Source organism: Spermophilus citellus, assembly GCF_964194105.1.
Source record: "Spermophilus citellus genome assembly, chromosome: 5".
Taxonomy (NCBI): Eukaryota; Metazoa; Chordata; class Mammalia; order Rodentia; family Sciuridae; genus Spermophilus; species Spermophilus citellus.
The window spans coordinates 124,881,686-124,905,480 of NC_138186.1; the positions used below are offsets into that span (position 1 = coordinate 124,881,686).

Consider the following 23,795-nt stretch of genomic DNA (forward strand, 5'->3'; position numbering starts at 1 on the left):
GAAGCTATTTTATTTTAAATATCATGTACAAGATTAGAACTATTTTGACTTCATAGTAAATTAAGTAATCTTTGCCAGGATATGCTAGCTAATTCTTAAATTTTTAGTGCATATCTCCTTTTTCCTTTAGCATATCCAGGCAGGCTTTGCCAGACTTTATTACTACTATAAGTCAGGTAGAAGAGAGTATGTGCCAGAGTCTTGGAGGGAAGGGATTAGCAGCAAGATCTATGAGCATCTTGTAGCAGAGGAGGTGCTAGGTCTTATTAGGGCGAGTGGGTAACTTCTGTAAGATAAGGGATCAGGTAGGAACAGCAGAGTTAGTATCCTCAGGGGTATCCATCCATACAGATGCTTTGACTTTCACAAAATAGGTCTTGGCAAAGCATTCAAGCTTCCAAAACTCTGCAATTTTAACAATTAAGATGTTTGGCCTGAAATTCAGCTGTTTTCATCCTTCCATTGCAGGAAGGCCTCTTTGAAATGCTCTCCATCAACAAGGACCTCTGGCTCTCACATTTAGGCATTAACAGCTTGATTACAGCATCATTATCTTTCTGTAGGTCACTAATACAACCTAGTAGTAACCAGTCAACTCTGCTCTCTTCCAGACATTGTTCTTCCCACATTATTCAAATACCTGCATCACGGAAACTCCTTGAAAGTTCCTCTTTAGGGACATTTTCCCCCAATTACAGACTGTGTCTGGGGTCTCCAAGGCCACCCTCAAATTGCATGATTTGCTAAAAGGGCCTACAGGACTAAGCAAAGGATCATACTTACAATTATGAGTTATTATAGAGAAGAACACAAACCAAAATCAGTAAAGGGAAAAGGCACATGTGCAAAATTAACAATAAATTAGGTACAAACTCTTAAGTCTTCTCCCAGTGGAGCAAACAGGATTGCCTAATGCATCCAGCAATGATGGGTAACAATACATATAAAGTGTTCACCAGGGAAGCTGGCCTGACTGAGCCCACTCATCAAGATTTTGTAAGGGTCAGTCACATAGGAACCCTCTGCCTAGTATGTACTAAAATTCTAGATTCCCCAGTGGGAAAACAGGTGTTCAACACAAATCTTACTATTTTTACAAACATTTCAGGCACAGTAAATCACCTATGTTAAGTTAGTAAATGGGAAATCCAAGTTGCTAGACACTAGCCAAGGACCAATATAAGCAGGCCTTTCGAAAGACAACAGGTCCATGACTGCTATTAACTCTTCTGTAAATCTTCTACAAAATACTAAACAACTAAAAATATTTAGCACCATAACCTTGTGCCATATACTATATATACTCCACTTACCTGCCAAAATGTCATCTTCTTTACTCTTTGGAGCAGGGTGGATAAGCCAGCTCTTAAATCCCAGTTTATTACCTATTTCCTCAAATCTCACTCTTGGACAACTTGTTTTCATCAGAGTTCCCCTAAAAGCAGACACCAACACCAGAAAGGGATCTGATGTGCAATAGATTTATTAGTGGCAATTCTGGTGAGGAAAAACAGGTAGGGCGCTTGGAGACAACCAGACCATAATGCAGGTGAATAAAGAGGGAAGGTTGTTTGAAAGCAATTTAGACTACAATGTAATACTTAAGGGAGTTTGGCAAGACTTTCAGGGAGTCCTCCAGTCAACATCCAGGAGACATAGTATTCCTGTGATGATCAGTCATTGGCTGGCAGCAGCATGAAGAATGATAGCCTCAGCCTGAACACAGGGACAGTTTCAGAGCAAAGAAGCTGAGTCTGTAGAGAGCTATGCTCTCTCCTGCTGGAGATATGACAGATGCAATCTCATGGCTGCCGCCATGGTGGCTATGGCTCTCAAAATACACCTGGAAAAGATTTATTATCAAACAAAATATTTAGCACCAGTAGCACATAGTAATTTGCAGTACTTAAGTTTTCTTTTTGTAAAGTTAGTTATAAACCCTTAATATAGAACACTGATTAACAATAAAACTGCAAATCATCTTTTAAATCTTATAAACTGCACAATATCCCATGAGAATGAGTTCTGGACACAGACTTCTTTTCCAAACAACAGGAATTGGAAGCTTAAGCCAACACACAGAAAACTATTATAAGTTTTAGAATGAAATCAAATTTGTTGATAACAAAAGAGCAAATATTTCTAAATGTACATAATAAATTCAACACATTTTCTAAAATATGATTTATATCCATTATCAATGTTTTCTAAAAAATATTTTGGAAATAACTTGAATACTTCTAAATTATGTATACTTAGATTCTAAAATGAAAAGACTATCCTCTTAAATACTGACAGAATTAAGTTACTCTAATTTTTATCAATGTTATCCTCATAAATAACATTAACTGCCAATATTTATACCACAAAACTAAACCAAAGACAAGGGTTTTTGTTGTCTGCTAACTTTCAGCAGAAAACTGGTCCCACAGTTGCTCAGATAGTTCTTTCCAACCAAAATGCTTTTAATTAATTCAGATTAAATGACTACTGAGATTAAACAGTTTCTTCCTATTCCAAACTAATATTGTTCTATCACCCCAACTAGGTTCAGCCTTTGTGTAGATTTTGACATGCTGGCACAAATAATAGAATCTACTTAAAATAAATAATAAACCAAAATATTTGTTTGAAAGAAACATATAGTGTTTATTTTCTTTTAATGAGGTCAAGGGCCGGGGGTGTGGTGTAGTGAAAAAGCACTTCTCAAGCATGCTCAAGGTCCTGGGTTTGACCAACAGCACTGCAAAAAATAAATAAATAAAAATGAGATCAATAGCATTTTAATGTAGGAGATGCTATCTTTATTTACAGGCTAATAAAAATATTTAACTCAACTAGATATAACACATTTGTCATAAATCCTATAGATTTGAGGCTGACCCTAAGTGAAAGGCTAGATAGGTAGAATACTGGACTCCATAATAAAGATGTCAAATAATGTACAACTTACATGTGAATCAATGTCTTTCTTGCTTTTAAATATGAAACAAAATAGGTCTACTGTGGTAAAGAAAAAACCAGCACCATGGACAAATTGCATTAACTTTTGGCAACTGTTTAGTTATAATTATCAAGACCCACAAAATTGTCATCATCTTAAATCTAAACAATAGTCCTATAATCCAAATGTTGTTTTGGTCATATTCATAACAGAGATACTATAGAAGAGAATTTCAGAGGTTAAAAGTCTAAATACACACACACATATAACCCTCATATTTTACTGAACAATTTTTTTTCAATTACTGTTTTTGTACGCATGTATTGTTTTCTCTTTTCACTTTTCCGCTGTAATGGCTTCGTAGCAGATCCCTTCTTATCCATTTGGCTTTGTCACAGAAGCTTTAGTATTGCATGGGTTTCCTTTTATAAATGTAAACACACAAAAACTGGTTCTCACTCAGTCCTTTGGGGGAAAGCCTGAAACTCAGATCACCCACAAAGACCATATATTCTAAAATGAACTTTCAACCAGGTACCTTCTGACCACTATGAGGAAGCTCACAGAAGCATCTAAACAACTGTACCCTCATGTATGCCTGCAAACCATGATGAAGCAGGATGAAAAAGAAACTGACCTGTGAAATCTTAAAGCTACTTGGAAAACTTTTTATTCTGTTTATCAACCCTTGAAAAGAATTTATATCATAGCCATACAATCCTTCAAATTATATGCAAAACTACCAAAGTTCAAAAAAAAACTCTTTAGATATGTATTTCTTAAAAATTGAAGGATTATAGCTTGCATTTCCTATGGATTCAGTCATCGTAAAAAAAAGGATATTCTCTGAAAAAAATGCCACAGTCATTCCATCCAGGCCATGTTTTAAGAAGATAATAATAACATGGTTTCATGTCACAGCAAAACTTTTATATCTGCCACACAGAATTTTTTTTTTTAACTAAATGAATAAAAATCCAGTTTGCAGATCTTATGTCATGCATAGGTGTATGGGTTTGGCATAGAGGGAATGAATGAAGAAAAATCAATCCTTTTCTTTTAAGAGGCCCAGCCTGTCCGGAACAAACAATTATATGTAACTTGCTTATTCATTTGTACATTTAAATACTAACTTTTGCTCAGAAGCAATGTTAATGCTACCAAAGCATATTAATATCAGTAACAATATACACTATGAAGTGCACTTCTAGTTACAAATTAACATGGTGATTTACAGATGAACATAACCACCCCAAACAAACCATAAACGAGCAACAGTTACAACATTAAATTTATAAATAGTAAAATCACAAAATAAAGTATATACATTTTATAGATTTAACTTTCAACAAACATATAGTACATTTGGAAAAGACAAGAAAATGAGTTTTATCAACATCTGAATACTAGAAATAAAGATACTGGTAATATTTTAAAAGCGTTGTAAGCTTTCTTCCATTTAATATTCCCTTAAGTGTATATCCTTTAAAACAATGACATTAACAAAAACCAACACTTTTTTAAATACAATTTTGCCCAGAAGGTAACAATGGCCTGCAGAATAGTAAATAATAAAAGAGGCTTAGCTATGCTTAATCCTGGGACAAAAGAACTAGCAAATCCCAATTTTGCATATGAAAATTGCTTTAGTAAAACATATTGGTATGAAAATCAAATCAATTAATGTATTAAAATCTCTTCACCTCATCTTGCCTACCTTAGCCCCCAACTTTTGGATGATTGGCAAATCAGGTACTTAGATAAAACCGTTGTTTGAATGCAATGTATTTCAAGATACAGTAATAAATTTGAGCCTTTCCTGCCAGAAAAATTTATCTTTAAGTGCCAGAACTATCACAAGACAAATTTTATGAACAACTCAAAATGTATAAAACTGTCTTTCATGGATCCCATAAACATTTAAGACAAAACATTAATAGTGTAATGTTCCAATACCATGCACACAGATCAACATAATTGAGAACAGGTATTTTACACTCATTTCATTTCTTTTAAAAACCAAAAGTAAAATGTACAGTAACTTTTCAGAAACTATTTCTAGTGCAGCATTGATTGATAAAGGATTGCTTAAAGAAAACTACTTTGTACTGCATTGAAAAAGCTGGAAGGAAAACTCATAATAAATGATCATGAAGAACTAATTTAGACGTCAGGATGCACAATATATATTTTTTAAACCCTAAAACCATTCTTTTGGTTAAAAAAAACTTAAGTCAAGGCTACATTTCTTCAATTCACTGAGTGAAGTTCTCCTTTGAAACACTACAGTTAACATTCTGGAATGTACAATATGAATTAATTTACTCTCTTGTATTTAAAGGCTATTTTTTTAAAATAAAATTCCAGTTAACATTGTCCTTCTACTAAACAGGAAAAGAACCAAATAAAATAGTAGCACTTCATTTGGTACTTATGAGCCTAGTAAAATCCCTTTGGGAAACACATGCTTTGGTGCTTACAATTTCAAGAAAATCAAAATTGCTTTACATGCAATAGCTAATTATGGTATAACACAGAAAACCGAGTTTTATGCATTTAGAATTGTTCACACGAAGCCCTGAGGTACCCGCCTTTCCTTAGGCAACAAACAGCCTCCCTTCATCTTGTGTAGTCTTTGTCACCATCTTCCCTAGTGCCCCAAATTCAAAATAGTCTGATTAACAATCTTGTCTGGAGATACAGTCAATTTAATAAGATTTTTTATGATACAGACTGTGCAGATCATCTAATTTTGAAGCACTGTCATCTTGCAGCGTTTCATTTGAAGTTCCCATGTCTCCATTTTCATGTGCATCACTTACTGCCTTCTTATTATATCCTAAAAGAAAAGAAAATAATAAAAGCAGATACTTTCTGATCTAAAAAAACACTTAGTTTTTTAATTTTATTGCACAAAAAAACAAAAGAACACCCAATATAATAACCCGATCTCAGAGTAATCAAGTTAGCGATTCCTAAACAAAAGAATTTTTCTTTCTTATGGTAGATAGCAAACACTATGCAGATTTTAAAGTATTACCTATTGGGCCCTACCTAAAAATCATATAAAATTTCTTATTAAGTGTTCTATGAAACTTAGAATTGACACACACAATTGTAAAATTTAGTCAACTGGATATAGGTACAAATACCTACAGAATTGTGAATTATATTTTTATTTTACATTTGGGCTTTCATATTATTAAAATTAACTTTAGTTAACTGAAATACATACAAGTTGTTTGCTAAAAATCATTTGTTGGCAAGATATCTAGTTAAACATTAAAACTAATTTTGTTTACTCTACAAAATAAAGAGACTTGTAAACAAATAAGAGTTAACTACAGCACCTAGTGAGCTATGAAGTATAGCTAAGTGCCAAACAATAAGCAAAGATACATTTTTGTGTGTACAAAAAAAAGTGCGTAAGTTACAATGATAAATTGTAAGTATACATTTTTGATTATTTGAGACATAATGTAAGTGTCTTCAATTTGCATGGTGTCAGAGAAGTGGCCTCAGCTAAAAAAGGAATAAATCTAAAAGAATGAATGATGATGAGACCATGAGGGAATCAGTGAACAGTGTAAAGTTTGAACATATTACCACAATAGTTTTGTTTAAGAGGCACGCAGAGAACAGTAATTGCTACTGATGCCTTTGTGTACACAATCAACAACATACAGGTTTACCAAACAGGCAACGGAGTCCATCAGTTTATCATAATACTCTATGCCTTGAGTTCTCTACCTGTTGGTCTCAGAATGCTTTCATATATTTAATAAGCACTAAATTAAACCCTAAAACCATTCTTTTGGTTAAAAAAAACTTAAGCCAAGGCTACATTTCTTCAATTTACTGAGTAAAGTTCTCCTTTGAAACACTACAGTTAACATTCTGGAATGTAGAATATGAATTAATTTACTCTGTTCTGTTTACATGAATTTCAGATACTGATGTTTACCATATTAGTAATTAAAACTGAGAAAGCTAAAAAATTGCATTACTTCTTTAAAAATGACAAGAATAAATGCAATATGTTAACATAAACAACATATGTTTAATGACAACTCTACATTCCAAACAAAAAAAAATTTTAGTCAGAACAGCACAGTTTTCCAATTTTGCCATTCTCCTTAGTATATGACTTTACAGAAAGCCATTTATATGCATAGAAAGTAGCTGTGTAGATTCTCATTTCTGCTTCTGCTCAATTTGTTACAAGTAAATGAAGAAAATCCAGTCCCTCAGGAATAAACAGCAAAGTAAGAGTATTTTAGTAGTCTTTTCAAATAAATGTCAATATTATTCTTGGATATAATACCAAAACTTGACAATGTAAAAACTGAAAATTTATCAATGAAGAATCTGCTACTAAAATCCATTTGCCTTATTTGCATTTTAACCCATACACAATTTGGCAATATTATATTCTGTCATTTCAAAAGTACTGCACCACTGAGTTATGAGGGAATTTCAAATATTGACACATTTCATTTTACTACAACAAAAAATTGCATTCAGGGACTAAGGACATAACTCATACTAGAGTGCTTGCTTAGTGGGCTACAGGCCTTGGGTTCAACTCCCAGCACTGTAAAAACAAAACAAAACAAAACAAAACAAACAAAAAACCTCACATTCATTAATATCAGAATCAATCAAAATTTAAGAATAGTCAATGGTGTATAAGCAAGGGAAAGTTCTAAGTGTTGGGAAGCTGTCAAGCTCACGGTGACTGATGCATCTTTTATAAAACTCTATAATACTGCTAGTTGTCTTCTTTGAAGTTATGAACCAATTTTGTTCGTTTTTAAAATAATGGCTGCCGAACAGTCTAACAACCATACATTGTCAGTAATTCTTTCAAGTAAAAATTATCTTCCATGAAAAATATATCTAGTTCAGATAGTAGGTCAGGTTAGTATTTTCCTTTGAGGCCAGGTTCTTTGTGCATTATGCAGGATAAGTGTTTTATGTGTACTTTCATCTCATCATACAGATTATTACAAAGCAACATACTCAAGGGTCAACATTTAAGAAAATGAAGAGTTTTTATGGTTTCATTTCAAAATATCAATTTCACTTACAAATAAGGTTCTTACTATTTCATCAAGAATGTTTAAATGAAACCATCATTTTATTCTTCACTTTAACTGAGTGAATGGCAAGGAAGAAAACAATGATTTCTAGTATCGCTGGATGCTACTGCCTTGATTTATGCTAGCAGTCACCAGCAGTTTTACCTCAATTGCTTTTATATGATCAATACAAATATCAAAAGACAGATGACATCTTGGTATTATTATGAAAAGCTTTGACCTACTCATGGACCTCCCCCCTCACTCCTGAAAGATCTTAAGGCTCTAGAGATCCATGGATCATAATTTCAGAACCATTGCTCTATAAGAAAGTGCTAGAATTTTTCCTTAAAATGTGTAAATGATAGCAATGGAAGTGAACCCAGAAAGAGCTGGAATTTTTCCTTAAAATGTGTAAATGATAACGGTGGAACTAAACCAAAGATCCTCAGGATCACATGTCCTGATTCATAAGACAAAAATCTAAAAGCTTACTCATCATATAACTTATATATATATATTATGTACATTACATGTATTATGAGAAGAATTTGCATTAAGAGAGACTATATATTAATATATATCTACTCTAAAAGGTATGTTGACTTTGTTTCAGAGCCTAGAAAACTTGAATTTTCTTCACCATTCAAGGATATTAAAAGTCTTATGATGAATCTAAGAAACATACACGTAAATAAAATTTAAGAATAGTCAGTGGTGTACAAGCAAGGGAAAGCTATTTATTGCTTTGGTTTCCTCATCATTACAAATATTACTAAAGAACAGAGGGTTTTACACTTTTAAAATGTATTAATAATAAATTTTGGCATAATAATTTTTAGAGTGATTTTTACCTTGTAACACTTTGATTTCCCCACCTGCATCTTTGCAACTAGCACCAGGATTACCACTTCCCTCTAATTCATCAAGGTACAAACGGTAACGATGTCCACTCTCGTCTTCATACTCTACATTTTCATCATCAGAATCCACTTCAGGAGCCACATAAACTACTTCAAACTCAATCTCTCCTCTCTAAAATAGAGGATGAAAATGAGAAAGCCAAATTACTGCAACTTAATTCAAAATGGATTTCCAAAATCTTTGGGGTGGGGACACTTCAGATATAGCTCCTTTCCAGACAACAAAAAAGAAACTCTAGAATTTCAAGAAGTTAAAGGAGTCTGAGTGAACATGATGTTGAAACACTATGATCCTTCTCTACATGAAATTTCCTTTTAATATTATAGTAGCTCTTTCTACTAATCACAATATTTTTAGTATCAGATTTTTTAAAAAGATAAAACTTAACTATTAAATTTTCAGACTTTTAGGCTGGGATTGTGGCTCAGTGGAAGCGTGCTTGCCTCACATATATGAGGGTTCGATCCTCAGCACTACGCTAAAAATAAATAAATAAAATAAAGGTACTGTGTCCATCAAAACTAAAAAAAATTTTTAAAAAATTTTCAGATTTTTGGAACAAATGTTCGATTTAAAAGTCATTTTGCAGGGCTGAGGCTGTAGCTCAGTGGCAGAGCGCCCACCTCACACGTGTGAGGCACTGGGTTCGAGCCTCAGCACCACATAAAAATAAATATAAACAAAATAAAGATATTGCATCCATCTATAACTAAAAAAAATTTTTTAAAAAAGACATTTTGCCAGTTTGTATTTTACACAGCAATTCCACAAATCCATCATAGATATTAAACAAACTTGCATGTAAGGGTATCACACAAACTTCCTTTAGTTCAAGAAACCCTTACACGATTCGTTGTTTCTTAATGCATAAATCTTGAATCTTCTCTCAACTTTCACTGCGTACCAGACATAGTATCAATCAAGGTATTCTGTCTAGTAATAACATTAATTACTATATTTATTATGCAAAATTATAGTCTTCAATCCTCAGACTACTGTAACCCCATTGTAGTCTCTTTTTTTTCATGAATGAGAAACCCAAGTACACATGCAATGAGCAGATAACATCCTCAATAAGAGGAACAAAAACAGCATACACAAAAACAGTTCCAAAGTTCCTGCTCTTTTTATTATGCAAGATGAAATGTACACTATTTGTATTGTTATTAGTCAATAATTTATATTAAAGTACAAAGTTATAAATCACTTAAGGTTTAAAAATTCCAAGCTAGAGTTGTCATTTAATAAGAGACTATGATCACTACATACAAGTCTGGTGTTTGCAACTCTGAAAATTATGGTCTGCCTTTGTTGAAAAGAGAAAGCATGTCATTTTTAACTGCTACTCACTAAGTGAGTTTCTCTGGTGCTCTTTCTTCCCAGACTAAACTGTTAGGAAAGTTATACCTGATAATTTTAATATGTGCTTAGCATTTCGTTAAACATTATGATGGCCTATTTGTAGCTCCTTTACCAGTTTCCATTCATCCCATTCTTTGTGCTTCTGTCTGACAGTCAAATTAGGTTGAGGAATCACTAACTTAAGAGGCTACAGTAGCATTCTTAGATCTCTTATCAGATACATTAAAATGTAAACTGGAGCTGGGTGTGGTAGCACATGCCTGTAATCCCAGGGACTTGGGAGACTGAGGCAGGAGGATTCCAAGTTCAAAGCCAGCTTCAGCAAATTAGCAAGACCCTAAGCAACTTAGTGAAACACTATCTCAAAATAAAAAATTAAAAAGGGCTCAAGATATAGCACCGCTGGGTACCAAACAAACAAAAAAAAAAAAAAAGGAGGAGGAGGGCTGCAGATATAGCTGAGTCGTACAGTACTACTGCTTTAATCCCTAATACTACAAATAAATAAATAAATAAAATATAGTACTGTATTTTATTTAATATATTTGTAATAAAAAATATACATATTTACTATATAGTACTATGGAATGGAATGGACTATGAGTCTTCCCTTTAATGCAGTATATAAACAGTTATATTGCAGAGGCGATTTATACATGATATGGAGCTGAACCAATGAGCTATAAATTCACATTCAACTAAGATTCAACTTTACACAGGCATATATACTGATGATCCCAGAAACATCTAAACATACTAACAACATCTCTGTAATTCCCTCAATCCTATTCTCAAAAAAAAAAAAAAAAAAAAAAAAAAAGACAACCACCCCTGGGGAGGGGGAAAAAAGATTTTCAAATACACCAGATAACAACGGATAACAATACAACTCTTGGATACATATTCCAATTCTGTAATGTATTTGTTCTGCAACCTTAAGCAATTTTTTTAATCTTGAAGAAGATAAGTTTACTCTTTTTAAATAACAGAATTGGGCTAAATGTTTTCTAAGGATTCTTTCAGTTCAATATTCTATTTTAAAATCTATTCTAAAATAAATCTACTTCAAGTATTGTCTTTTCTGTAACATTTTACATTTGTATCATGATCCTGTTATTAAGGATGCTGCTTTCTAACTACCATATCATATTCTGAGTGTTAACACACTCCCTATAGCTCTATTTTAAAACCTACTACACAGAGACAAGAAGACTGTAGCACAAAGGACTTAAATAACTTGTTCAAAATTGTGTAGGCAAGGAAATGGTCCTTTTTCAGTAAACTGGACCAAATGACATTTGTAAAAGTCCCCAATCAAAAGAAACAAATGTGTACCCATAACACTTCAATAGATTCAAAAGGAACCAAGTGATAGATTCAATTTTAATTACATAAAAGGAATTTACCTGCTGGGAAAGTATGGTTACAGCTTCTTTATGTTTTGTGTCCCTTAGGTTAACTCCATTGACAGCCAAAATAGCATCCCCAACATGTAGCCCTCCACATCTATCAGCAGGTTGCCCTGGATGGATCTCAGAGATAAGGATTGGAACACCATGTTCTTTCCCACCCTGACAACAAAAAGGCAGTAAATTAGTTTACACTTTGTAAATTGTAGTAACAGACTATTCTAGAGATAAAATATTTTCTTAAAAATACCTTTCATAAAGCATCTCTACCACCTCTGTAAACAATGGGTGAAAATTTGTTACTTAGATAATGATAAATAAATTATAAGTATCATGTAAAATGATTAATAACATGTGTCAGAGCCAAAACACCAAAATGCAAAAAAACCACAAAAACACAATAGACTAAACTCTAAAACATAAATTAAAATATTTATGTACTAGTATTTCATTTATTTTATCAAATCTAAATTGCTAAGTATGAAAAGGATACTGATTTTATGTACCACAAAAATAACTAAGATCATAAGCTGCATCTCAATTTCAGAAATGTTTAAAATGGAAAAAATATGCAATGTAGAATTGAAATACAATAATTAGTATCTCTCACTTTCTAGCTCATACCAAAGTGTGTACATATTACTCTCCTACTAAAGTTTATGAACTTTGAGGGAACTGTAGTTTAAAAGGAAGATACTTAATAAACAGATGAGATGAACTTTTTATTATAAGAAATGTTTTCTACATTAAGCAACACTAGGGGGGGAAAATGAACTTACATGTGCCTAAATATTATTAGATGAAAAACTACTCTATTCAGTAAAGCACCAAGACTAAAACAAAAGGACTCCCAATAGACTCTTCTCAGGAATGATGTCCAAGACAACTGAAGGCATCAAATTAACAAAAGAATATGTATAATTTAGACCCTAAACCTAGTGCAATCAGACAGCAATGAATGAGACAAGAAAAAGAGAACACATACCAGAAAGAAAACAACACAATCTGGAGCCATTAGAAGAAAACACCCACCTCTAGTTCCAAAGGCTCCTACAGGCATCACAGTACGTGATACAGATCTATAACTTCAGTCATAATAAAAATGTTACACTATGCTTCCTAAAGGCACACTTGGCAGTTGTTAAGATTTACATACAAGAAAAAATATCAACACCAGGGGCCGGAGTTGTGGCTCAGACATAGAGCACTTGCCTAGCACGTGTGAAGCACTGGGTTAGATTTTCAGCACCGTATAAAAACAAATAAAATAAAAATATTGTGTCCATCTACAACTAAAAAAAAATATATTGGAAAAAAATATCAACACCAAAGTTACTGTGCCCAAGTGTTAGATATATTTATTTAAAAATATATCCAAAATATTTTGTTCTCCAAATAATGTCCAACAAATGAGCATGATTATACTAGATAATTGCACAAAAGAAAACTGGAAGCACTACTTCTTACTGTAATTGAAATGCCAAGTCCTTCATGATCTTCCTTGAGGAGGAGAACTTTCCTAATTGGACCAACTCCTTGGCTTTTCTTCAAGGAGTCTTGATCCTTATCGGGAGGAAAACAAAAAATAGTATCACTGAAATAATATTCTAAGTAGGATAAATTCACATTACATAACTCACCTTTAGAAATCTTTATATTGATTTTCTGGTAAAGACACACACTGTAGTGTTAAGAAAGTAATTAAGAAGTAAAAGAAAAATGTTATATTAATTTATAGATGGTTTTCTCACCCTTTTGTCAATTTTTTAAAATACTGATACATCTCTTTTAAAACTGTAGGACATTAAAAAAGAAATTACTGTCAGTAATTAATCAATGTCTAAATATCTTCAAGAAATCCAAGTGGATAACTATATCTTTCTTCACTGAAAAATATCTTGATGATTTCAATTGATTTCAAATACATTTCAACTTACTTAATTTCAACTTGAAATTTATAAAATAAAACTAAATTTCCAATTCGATCATTTTCTTTTTCATTCCCTGGTGCTCTACAGTTTACCTCTTAAAGGACTTTGCTCCATTAACAATTTTTTCTCTTGTACATTTCTACTTTCTACTAAACTTCTTCCCTACCCAGAAGACAAATTCTAAACACCTTTCAGCTAAAATACTGACCATGTACACACGCAAAACAATCTCTTGATCCTCCGCTATCTTCTTTAGCAACCATGCACCTTTGTCTTCCCTAAACCTCCACATAAAGTTCATATGCACAGTATTTATTTCCCTGCCTCCCACATTCAGTACTCTAATCACTGAAATGAAGGTTCTACTCCTAAACTCAACAGCTGAAATTTTCTTCTCTAAATATTCCTACATCCAATTAGCACATTTTATTCACTACCATTCCTCAAGCCTGCAGAAATTGATCCTGTTTACTAACTCTTCTTGACACCTGCTTTTTTCCCTTGCTTTCTATCAATACCACTTTCCTAATGGCCCTGTATCTGACAGCTCCATCTCAACCCTCCTCGTTTGGTAATCCATTTTCTTCCTTCATGCCATAACTCAAGATTTTTCTCCTGAATCCAATCATACAGACAATTGAACGGACATCTTGGATGTCCCACCGGCATCTTAAATATTGTATATCTAAAACTGCTACCGTCTTTCTCCCTGAAACTTCCTTTCCTCTATCTCCTTGAAAAAAAGCCAGATCACAAAACCCAAACCCAAAACCTAGACTCTTTCCTTCTTACTCACCTACTTAATTAACAGCAGTCAAGGACTTAACCAATCAAGTCCTTCTAATTTTAATTCTCCCAAAGCTGTCCTTCTTCTCAAATGCCTTTTCCCCTGCCTTCACCACTGTCTCCTTCAATTACCATAATATATTCTGACTGAATTAAGTGGTCACAATACCATAATATTATATCCACTATTTTATTTAGATATATGAGGATCCCATGATCCTCAGGTTAAAATAAAAATGCCTTTATGTAGTATAAAATAACTTCTCTCATCTGACCACTACAAAAACTTCAGCTTTATATTTAGCCACTTTCACAAGTATGCTTTTATCACGCAAACAGGCAAGACACTAACTACTTTCCTAATCTCTCCATTTCCCAAATCTACTGAACCTAAAAGTTAATGGGTACCACCAGTGTCCTAGAGAAAACAATAATGTAAGTGTGTATTGCAATCCCCCATTCCTATTTCACTCACTCTAGGTACATAACAATTTTTCTTACAGTAATTTTTGTAGAAGCAACAAATTATTTTTTACTATTTAAGGTAATATTTTATCTCTTAATAAAAAATGTGAGCCACTGGGTAAGAGTTTAGACATATTTTCATATATTAAGGTGTGTATTATCAAACATCTCTTATAATAAAATTACATAATAAAAATTTACGCAGATAGAGAGGAAAATTCCTATAAAATGATTGCTATGAAAACAACGATTGGACACATTATCTCAAATTCCATCACACTCCAAGACCAAATGGGTGTAAATGTTAGTTCAAAATCTACACTTGTATTTAACTACTAAAAACTGCCTTAATGAACTTCTATCCAGTACTTGCTATCAAGTACTGGATAGAAGTTCAAACCAAGCACACACACTGAACTAAGCTTAAAACAAATTTAAGCATGCCCAATCATCAGCCAGGAAATTTTGAGATGTGATGCAAAGTATGCTAGTGCAAAATATGTTTGCTAGCAATGGCTCACAATCTGCAGAGAGATCACTCTCAGGGCATTTAGTTAGTCTGTTAAGAACTGACTGAATTAAGTGGTCACAATACCATAATATTATATCCACTATTTTATAGTATATATATCCAAAAAAAATTCTCTGGGTTACCAAAACTTTAAATATGCATCTATTTTAAATATGTTGAATACCATTTTCACTCTTTAAATAAAGGTTTCAAACTACTAGAAAAACAGAAAAGACTTGTGATTAGAGCAAGGCAGAGGTTGTGTGGGAAGCAGCAGCAAAGCAACGTACATGGCCTGGTGGAGCTTGCATGGGTCGTTTCAAGTCATTACGTCCTCTACAGGCTCTGATAACAGTTTTGTGACGATGCAAATGTATTTCAGCTTCTAATTGGTTCCACAGTTTATCATGAGCAGGTCCTTTCATATCTCGTCCTAGTAACTGTATTTGTTGGACCCTTCATGTTGAGAAAAGAGTTTAGTTAGTCTTTTATTATACTTACTAGAGGGATTCAGAAGAATTACTGAACACAAGTAGCTTTTGCATAAATCTCAACTGATAACAAAACAAATACTCAGGAATTTCTTGATGTCATTCAGGTTTATAAAGATATGAAAACTCTGAAAAGGACATTCATTTTCAAGAAGAAGAAAAAACTAGTGGAAAAAAATTTTTTTTGAAGAGATGAATAGCCAGGCATGGTGATGTACACCTGTAATTCCAGCTCAGGAGGCTGAGGCAGGAGGATCACAAGTTCAAAGCCAGCCTCAGCAACTTAGTGAGGCCCTGAGCAACTTAGTGAGATCCTGTCTCAAAATACAAAGTAAAAAATGGGCTGTGGATGTGACTCAGTGGTGGCTGAACACCCCTGGATTCAATCCCTAGTACCAAAAGACCAAGAAAAAAAAAAGCAGAGAGAGAAAATTCCTTTAGTCATATACTTAATTCAAAATATCTAAAAAACAATTTATGAGTTTAATGTCAAATAAAATGTTTTATGCCTTGCATATAATCAAAGTAACTAACTGAACTTAACTAAACAGTATTAAATATTAGCTTTTAGATGACACTGATTGTATGAAAAATTTCTTTTAATGATAGTTTCTTCCAACAAAATGAATACTTTAAATGTGGTAAAAAGTTATTAGAAAATTTGTACTTCAAGATGACAGAAATTGGGCTGGGGCTGTAGCTCAGTGGTAGAGTGTTTACCTAGCATGCGTGAGGCACTGGGTTCAATCCACAAAAATAAACAAATAAAATAAAGACATTCTGACCATCTACAACTACAAAAAAAAAAAAATTAAGATAGAAATTCTTTTTCAATGCTTCACATCAGTTCTCAATGTAACATTAAAACAATAAGTATAAAAGGACTTAGTACTAATAATAAATCACCAAAGGTCATAAATGATTTACCTTCAAAAATTAATGGCAGAGGAATTAATTTTTTTAATGATAATTTTTTAATGATAATTCCAACTTTTTTATTTCTTTTTTTTTTTTTTTTGAGGGGGCAATGTGAACATCACCTGCTATGTTGTCAAGGCAGGAAGTAGATGGAATATGATCCTCCGCAAAGTTGTCAGCATTTCACAATAAGTTGTATTATGGTTTGAACATGAGGTATCCCCCCAAAAGCTCATGTTAGGCAATACATCAATGTCCAGAACTGAAAGGATCATGAGAACTATAATCTAATCAGTAGACTGATCTGATGGGTTAATCACCTGAATGGATTATTGGGTAATAACTGTAAAAAGGTATGGCATGGCTGGAGGAAGTAGGTCACTGGAGGCAAGTTCCTCTCACACTCACCCCCAGCTCTCTCTCTTTCTCTCTTTCTGGATGCCATGAATTAAGCAGTTTTCCTCTGCCAGGCCCCTTCTATCATGTTCTGCCTCACCTTGAGCCTAGAGCAATCGAGCCAATCAACCATGGACTGAAACCTCTGAAACTGAGTCCAAAATAAACTTTTTCTCTTCTAGTTTATTCTTGTCAGGTATTTTGGTCACAGGACAAAAAGCTGACTATTACTATCTGTGTTAATGTATCTGTATGTATGCTTAAACATACATGCAATATATAATATTATCGATATCAATTTAACAATAATAAGACATAAACAACTACAAAATAATTCTAGGGATAAAAATTATTTCATTTATAACAAGTAGAGTCAGTCTCATTAAATATCCAATGTGTCACTTAAGAATACAAGTATGCCCATTTTTGTTACACACCTTCCTGCCAGTTCCTTATCCAAGTATTTGGCAGCCAATCTTGCCCCATAAACTTCAGCCTGGAGAACGGCTATATGTCTACGAAGGGCCTCATTCTCTTTTCTCAATAATTTCACTTCAGCTTCAAGTTGAGCTTCTTTCACCTTTTCTTTTTTGTTTGCTTCAAGCTCTCTTTCCTAGTGTAATTTTTTAAAAAATATAAATTAATAAAAATTCCTATGACTCTAAGCAGTAGACCATGTTCCTTAAAATACACATTAGCACACAGTCTATAATACCAACAATGATATGATAAAAATTGCCACTTCATTTCTATGTAATAGAACACAAAGGTTTGAATCTGATTCTTTTTGAGATTTTTTTTTTTTTTTTTTGGGTAGTGCTGTGAATCAAACCCAGAGCCTTACACTTGCTAGGCAAGCAATCTATCAATGAGAGCTACATCCCCAGCCCACCTGGTTTGTTTTAAATTCGTACCATATGTCTTATAGATTAGATAACTATAGGTGATGAAGCCCCTTGATATTGAGGATAGTAGAAGAAGCAGTTTCTCTAAGTAGATAATGAAATCTGCAACTTATTTCCTAAAAATTACTTAAGAAACTAGACTAATATAATCACTATTTTTTCTAACAATTAATTTTAATGCAACAATGCTATAAGACAAGTCAAAATCATTCAGTTATGTGGAGATTCATTTTATAACTAAATTTAACTGGGAGGACTTTAAAAAACAAAATGCTTAAATTAAAAGAATTATTCTAATTTTCACCCCCAGTACTGGGAATAGAACCCAGGACCTAGCCCAGGCAAGCACTCTACCACTGAGCTACATACTCAGCCCATTATTCTAATATTTAAAAAAAAAAAAAAAAAAAAAAAAACATTCTACCCATTAAAAATTTCTATGGATAAGTGCATCTTTGGTGTAGATTATCACTAAACTTTGGGATCTGGCTCATCTATTTGTCTATGTTAAAGTGGATGTAGAACTGTTTTCTGAGGAAAACACTGGCCTCCCTTTGTCTCTGATGAAGTAAAATGACTCTCCAATTCCAGCTTTCATAAAAGGATGCCCTCCAGTGCTACACTAGGTAGGTAGTCCATCTATGTGAATCTATACATGTGAGCCAAAATGTATAACCCACAAGGTCTTTGCTATCACGTTTTTAATCACAGGTTCATATGTGAGAAATAATATTCAATTCACCTTAAAAGCATAAAGTACAGACAATATATTCCCAAAGATCAAGGATTATAAATGTAAATGCCTTCAGGGTTACAAATGACCCAAACACAGAACAGACAGGTAGCTTCAAGACAAAGGAGAATGAAGAACAGAAGGTTCAAAGTCCTGCTCAAAGGTAGGCAAATTCAAAATCAAATATACATAGTGTAAAGTCAAACAAAACCTTTCTCAGAGTTAAATGTAGGCCCTAGTAGGTGCTTTAAGTGCTATTTAGAATGAAGAAAACCACCCAAACACTTGCACTTATCCTGAACAAAACTGCTTTTACTGACTTCTGATTTACAGAATCCACAAATGCTACAAAAAGGTGATACATGCTCATCAGATGTGTAAGACATTGTTTACTAATACCACCACATTCTTTTATGAAAACTTCAAAAAAATCTGTCTTAGTATCAGGAAAAAGCTTTCTTTTGAGGAAATGGCAAATGATATTGTTTCTATTGTATGGGCATAGACTACATAATTATTTCCATTTTTATTCTCAATACTGAGATGCTAAAAACAAATTCAAGCAAATTTTTAGCAATTCCTGGAATGTATTTTGGTACTGTTTCAATTGTCTGTTTTGGTCTACTGTTTTGACTAACATAAAAAATATGATATATTAAAATTCAAGGAACATGTACATCATAATATTAAAAATATACATTTTCCTAAATATGTGTATGTTTTAAGCAAATACACATATACATACACACACACATAGAAGCTAAAATTAATGAAAACTACAAAATGCTGGATGCATTTATCATTTTGTTTCAAGATATTTGTTATACATATGATATAAGGAAGATTAGCAAACTTTTTCAACTTCTGCAAAAAAAAAAAAAAATATATATATATATATATATATATATATATATATATCCTTTAGAACACAACTCTAGATATTTTTTGTTGGTTTGTTTTGCAGTACTGGGGACTGTCCACATTATTTTTAAAGAGTATGAAAACTAATAATCTAAAATTCTCTTTTGTAATAAATTTGGAATTATTAACATCACAATTTATTTCAGAACTTATTTCCTAAAAGGGGAGGTATCTTTCCTCCCCCCACCACATAAAGACAGTTTGAATAACATGAACAAAAATTGTTTTATGACATTTATTAAAGTTGGTGCCCTTTCAGAAAAAATATTCGTAAAAGATCAAGATTTCTTTGGTCTACAGTGACTTTCAATTACTTTAATGAGCTATTTATACTATATTAATGAAATCTGAGAAACATTAACTACCACTTTGCATTAATGATTCAAACCCCTAAGGAATCTGACAAACTCTGAGAGCTGAAATTAATAGATAAAAGAATAAGATTAAGTTAACTGAAAGTAATTACTTTCAGAATTCAAGATAATTTTGCTGTTTTTTTATTTAATCTGCTTGTTATTAGGTAATAAACAAGAGTTTTTTTTTTAAATTTAGTTATCCAAAGAATAAATTTTCAAAAGATGTAAAGTCATAAGATAAACTAAAACCTCATTAGGTTGATACAAAAATTTTATACTTTGTTATTTTCAAATTAATTTCTGGTAAAAGATTTTCAAAATCTAATTGTTTAAAAAGCCACACAATTTTTCTCAAGACTGCTGAAAAAATGTAACACATGCAGTGGATAACCAAGAAATCAACATGCATCATCTTTTTCTGGGAATAAATTCAAATAGAAACTTAAACAGGGCTAAATACTAGGCTACTTAATATATTTTTAATACCCTTGTGTGGGGACACCAATTACTCTTTTAAGTAGAGTTCTGAACAAGCCACAGGCTATGCAGGTTGTCAAACACTGATGGGCTCTGCAAATAATGACTATAAATCACAAACAAAAGAAAAAGTTTAACAACATGCAGTGAGAAAAGTACAACGGGCCATCCACTGAACTTTTCAGGTATTTGAAATTTAAAAATTGCTACTGTTAACATAGTTTTCAAATACAAAGAGTGACAACATGTACTATGCAAATAAAACAAAAGGAACACTTCAGCATGATGTATTAAAGCAAAACAGAAACAACATACTTACCAGCTCCTCCATAGAGGGGACAGACTTAAGATACAAGAAAAAAGTTTTACAATTAGAAAACCATCAAACAAATGAATTTACCTAGTGGTATAATCATTATAAAGAAAATCTCTATATGTTGAATATCATTTGGGTAAAGTTCATAAGAAAAAATATATTTGCAAATCTATAAACAATAATAACCATACAGTACTAAATTAAAATTTTTGTTTTATTAAACACATAAAACACAATTGGTTCAGTGTTCTTTCCTCTATAGTACCATATTTCAAATCTAATATTAAAATTTCAGTTAAATTCTTTCCTAGTGAAATATGTAGATTATTTTTCAATGTTATTATCAAATAACTCAAAGAAGCAGTTATGATCTGACCTTTATTCAGTTAGATAAACCACTACTAACTTAAATTCACAGAATTTCATAATTTAAGGACTTTAGAATATATTCATTTAAATAAATTCTAACATATCAGTACAAGAAACCAATTAAAATAGCTGGAAACAATTAAAACTTCAAAACACATTACTTTCATCATATCAAGCATCACTGCATGTTCTGTCTCTCCAAAGTTATGTATGTCTATTTATCACTATGTCTCCACAGAGTTAATAAAATGTCTAGTACATAGCATACACACAGTACATGAGGTTAAATTAAAATGAGATTTCAAATTTTTTCCCATTAATTAAGAGACTAATTGAATTAGAGTAAATTCATACAATGAAGTAACATGCAGACATTGCAAAGAGTTCAATAGCAGGAAAAGATGCTTATAATAAACTAAAAGCAAAAGAATGACAAATTCCTGCAAAGACAATGTGCTACTGTATGGCATCCAATTCCACTTTCCCCTTCCTTATTAATAGAACTCCAACAGCACTGAAAGTGGCCTTGAAACCAACTAAGAAACTGGCATGCAGCTAGGGATAGCCAGGGAGATGACGGCTGAAATTACTAAGGAGAATCTGATGAAAAATTCTTGAAAGAGATTAACACAGGTGAAAAGCATCTTTTTGCCCTTTCCTTAAGATTCTTCCTTCTTTCTGCCTGGAGTGCAGACAGAAGAAATCCTGAGTATGGAAACAATGAGCTAAAACTGGCATAGCACTACAAAAGAGGGAAACTGGGTCCTTGTATCTATAGAGCTGCCCTAACAACTCAGAGTTCTTTTGAGAGAAAAATAACTACTATTTAAGAATAATCCCAATGTCAGTGGGGTTTTAATTATATGCTGCAGAACTTAATCCTGATATAGTAAAAAATTGTTTTTATATAATAATCACAAATTCTTTTAAGCATTTTTAAATAGGAAAAAATTCTATTCTAGCTATCAGATGGTTATTGATATTATCATTAATTATCTCTTGATGGTGAGATTGTAGACAAAAAAGATGATTACAATCTTTGTATTTCCTGTATCCTAAATTTTCCACAACAAGCACATTTGATGTTTTATAATTGAAATGCCTAATTAAAAATTATCCTCTATACCTTCTGAAATACATGTCACTCTTTAAATACTTACCAACTTTGCTTTAATGGTACCAGAATCAACACTTTGACCAGTTTTAGCATGAAGCTGAAGCTGAACAGAGTGCAACTGTAAAAGCTGATCATGCACTTCTTTCTCCAATACAACTTTCTCTGCTTGGGTCTCTGTCAATTCAGATCTTAGATCCACCAATTGTGCCTTATAAAACAATAAAAAAAAATTAAGGATGCTTAAATTTTCTTTACTCATTTTATATTTATTCTTATAATCATTATTCAAGAATGACAAAGACTCTTTAACATGAATACATGAATACTAGAAGACTATTAACTGACCAAGATACCCATCTAAACTGACATGAAATCAACAGTACACATGAGATACTTGAGTGGAAAGAAAGTCCTGCTATAAATAATATCTTCAAATAATCCAGAATGCCACTTCCATTTTAAATAGCTCATATTAAAATGCCTTTTCATTATTTCACCTTCACCTTTAAAGCTAATAAAAACATACAAGTACAGGACAGCTCATCAAAGACCACAGAATTTCTAAAGATCAGAATTAACTCTTAAGTTTTCAGTTATAGTGTAACAAAACAATTCAACCTACCCATTCAATTAAAAATGTTTTAAATTTTTGCACAACTCATAATATATTGTTTTACCACTATATAGAAGATGTGCCCTTTGTGTTTATTCTTCCCAACCAGTCAGCAGATCAAAGATCAACAACAACATCTTTGTTTTCTATTCAACTCAATATAATTTTACTAAGAATCAAAGGACTAAGAACTATGCTGGCATAATAAGGAAAAAAACCTGTAGATAGCACTTTAAAAATTATAGATGACCAGATGTAGTGGCACATGCCTGCAATCCCAATGACTCGGGAGGCTGAGGAGAGAGGATAGCAAATTTAAGACCAATCTCAGCAACTTAGTGAGGCCCTAAGCAATACAATGAGATGGTGTCCCAAAAAAAAAAAAAAAAAAAAGGTGCTGGAGGTATAAGTCAGTGGTTAAGCGCCCCAGAGTTCATTCCACAATACCAAAAAAAAAAAAAAAAGTAAGTCAATCAGTCTATCTATCTATCTATCTATGTGTGTGTGTGTGTATACACACATGGGGGGGGGAGGGGAGAGAGAGAGAGAGAAAGAGGGAGAGAAAAAGGATATTTATGCCCTTGAGAAGCTTTCACATTAACTAGGGTGAAAAATATGCACATAACCAACTAAACAAAATTATATAGAGAAAATAGGACCAGTCTCCAGGAATGCAAAGTAAAGGAAAGTTTAAAAAGGCAATAAGGAAAAACTTATACTTCAGAGTAAGTTAGAAAATTTAAGGAAAACAAAAACATGGACAAAATATA

At 32.6% G+C, this 23,795-nt stretch overlaps 1 protein-coding gene across 2 annotated transcripts in view; it reads right to left on the reverse strand.

The window, feature by feature from the left end:
• Positions 1–1,467: 1,467 nt before the first annotated feature.
• Positions 1,468–23,795, reverse strand: part of GOPC (golgi associated PDZ and coiled-coil motif containing) — a 40,374-nt gene continuing 18,046 nt past the window's right edge. The window contains exons 2-9 of one of the 2 annotated variants that reach the window (XM_081296648.1): positions 22,456–22,620; positions 20,930–20,953; positions 17,656–17,831; positions 15,704–15,869; positions 13,188–13,283; positions 11,718–11,882; positions 8,880–9,060; positions 1,468–5,783 (exon numbers count right to left, since the gene is read on the reverse strand). In XM_081296648.1, coding sequence (XP_081152774.1) covers positions 5,653–5,783; positions 8,880–9,060; positions 11,718–11,882; positions 13,188–13,283; positions 15,704–15,869; positions 17,656–17,831; positions 20,930–20,953; positions 22,456–22,620 — 1,104 coding nt within the window. In that variant the 3' untranslated portion in view covers positions 1,468–5,652. The remainder of the gene's footprint in view (positions 5,784–8,879; positions 9,061–11,717; positions 11,883–13,187; positions 13,284–15,703; positions 15,870–17,655; positions 17,832–20,929; positions 20,954–22,455; positions 22,621–23,795) is intronic. The other variant, XM_081296649.1, reaches the window with a different exon arrangement.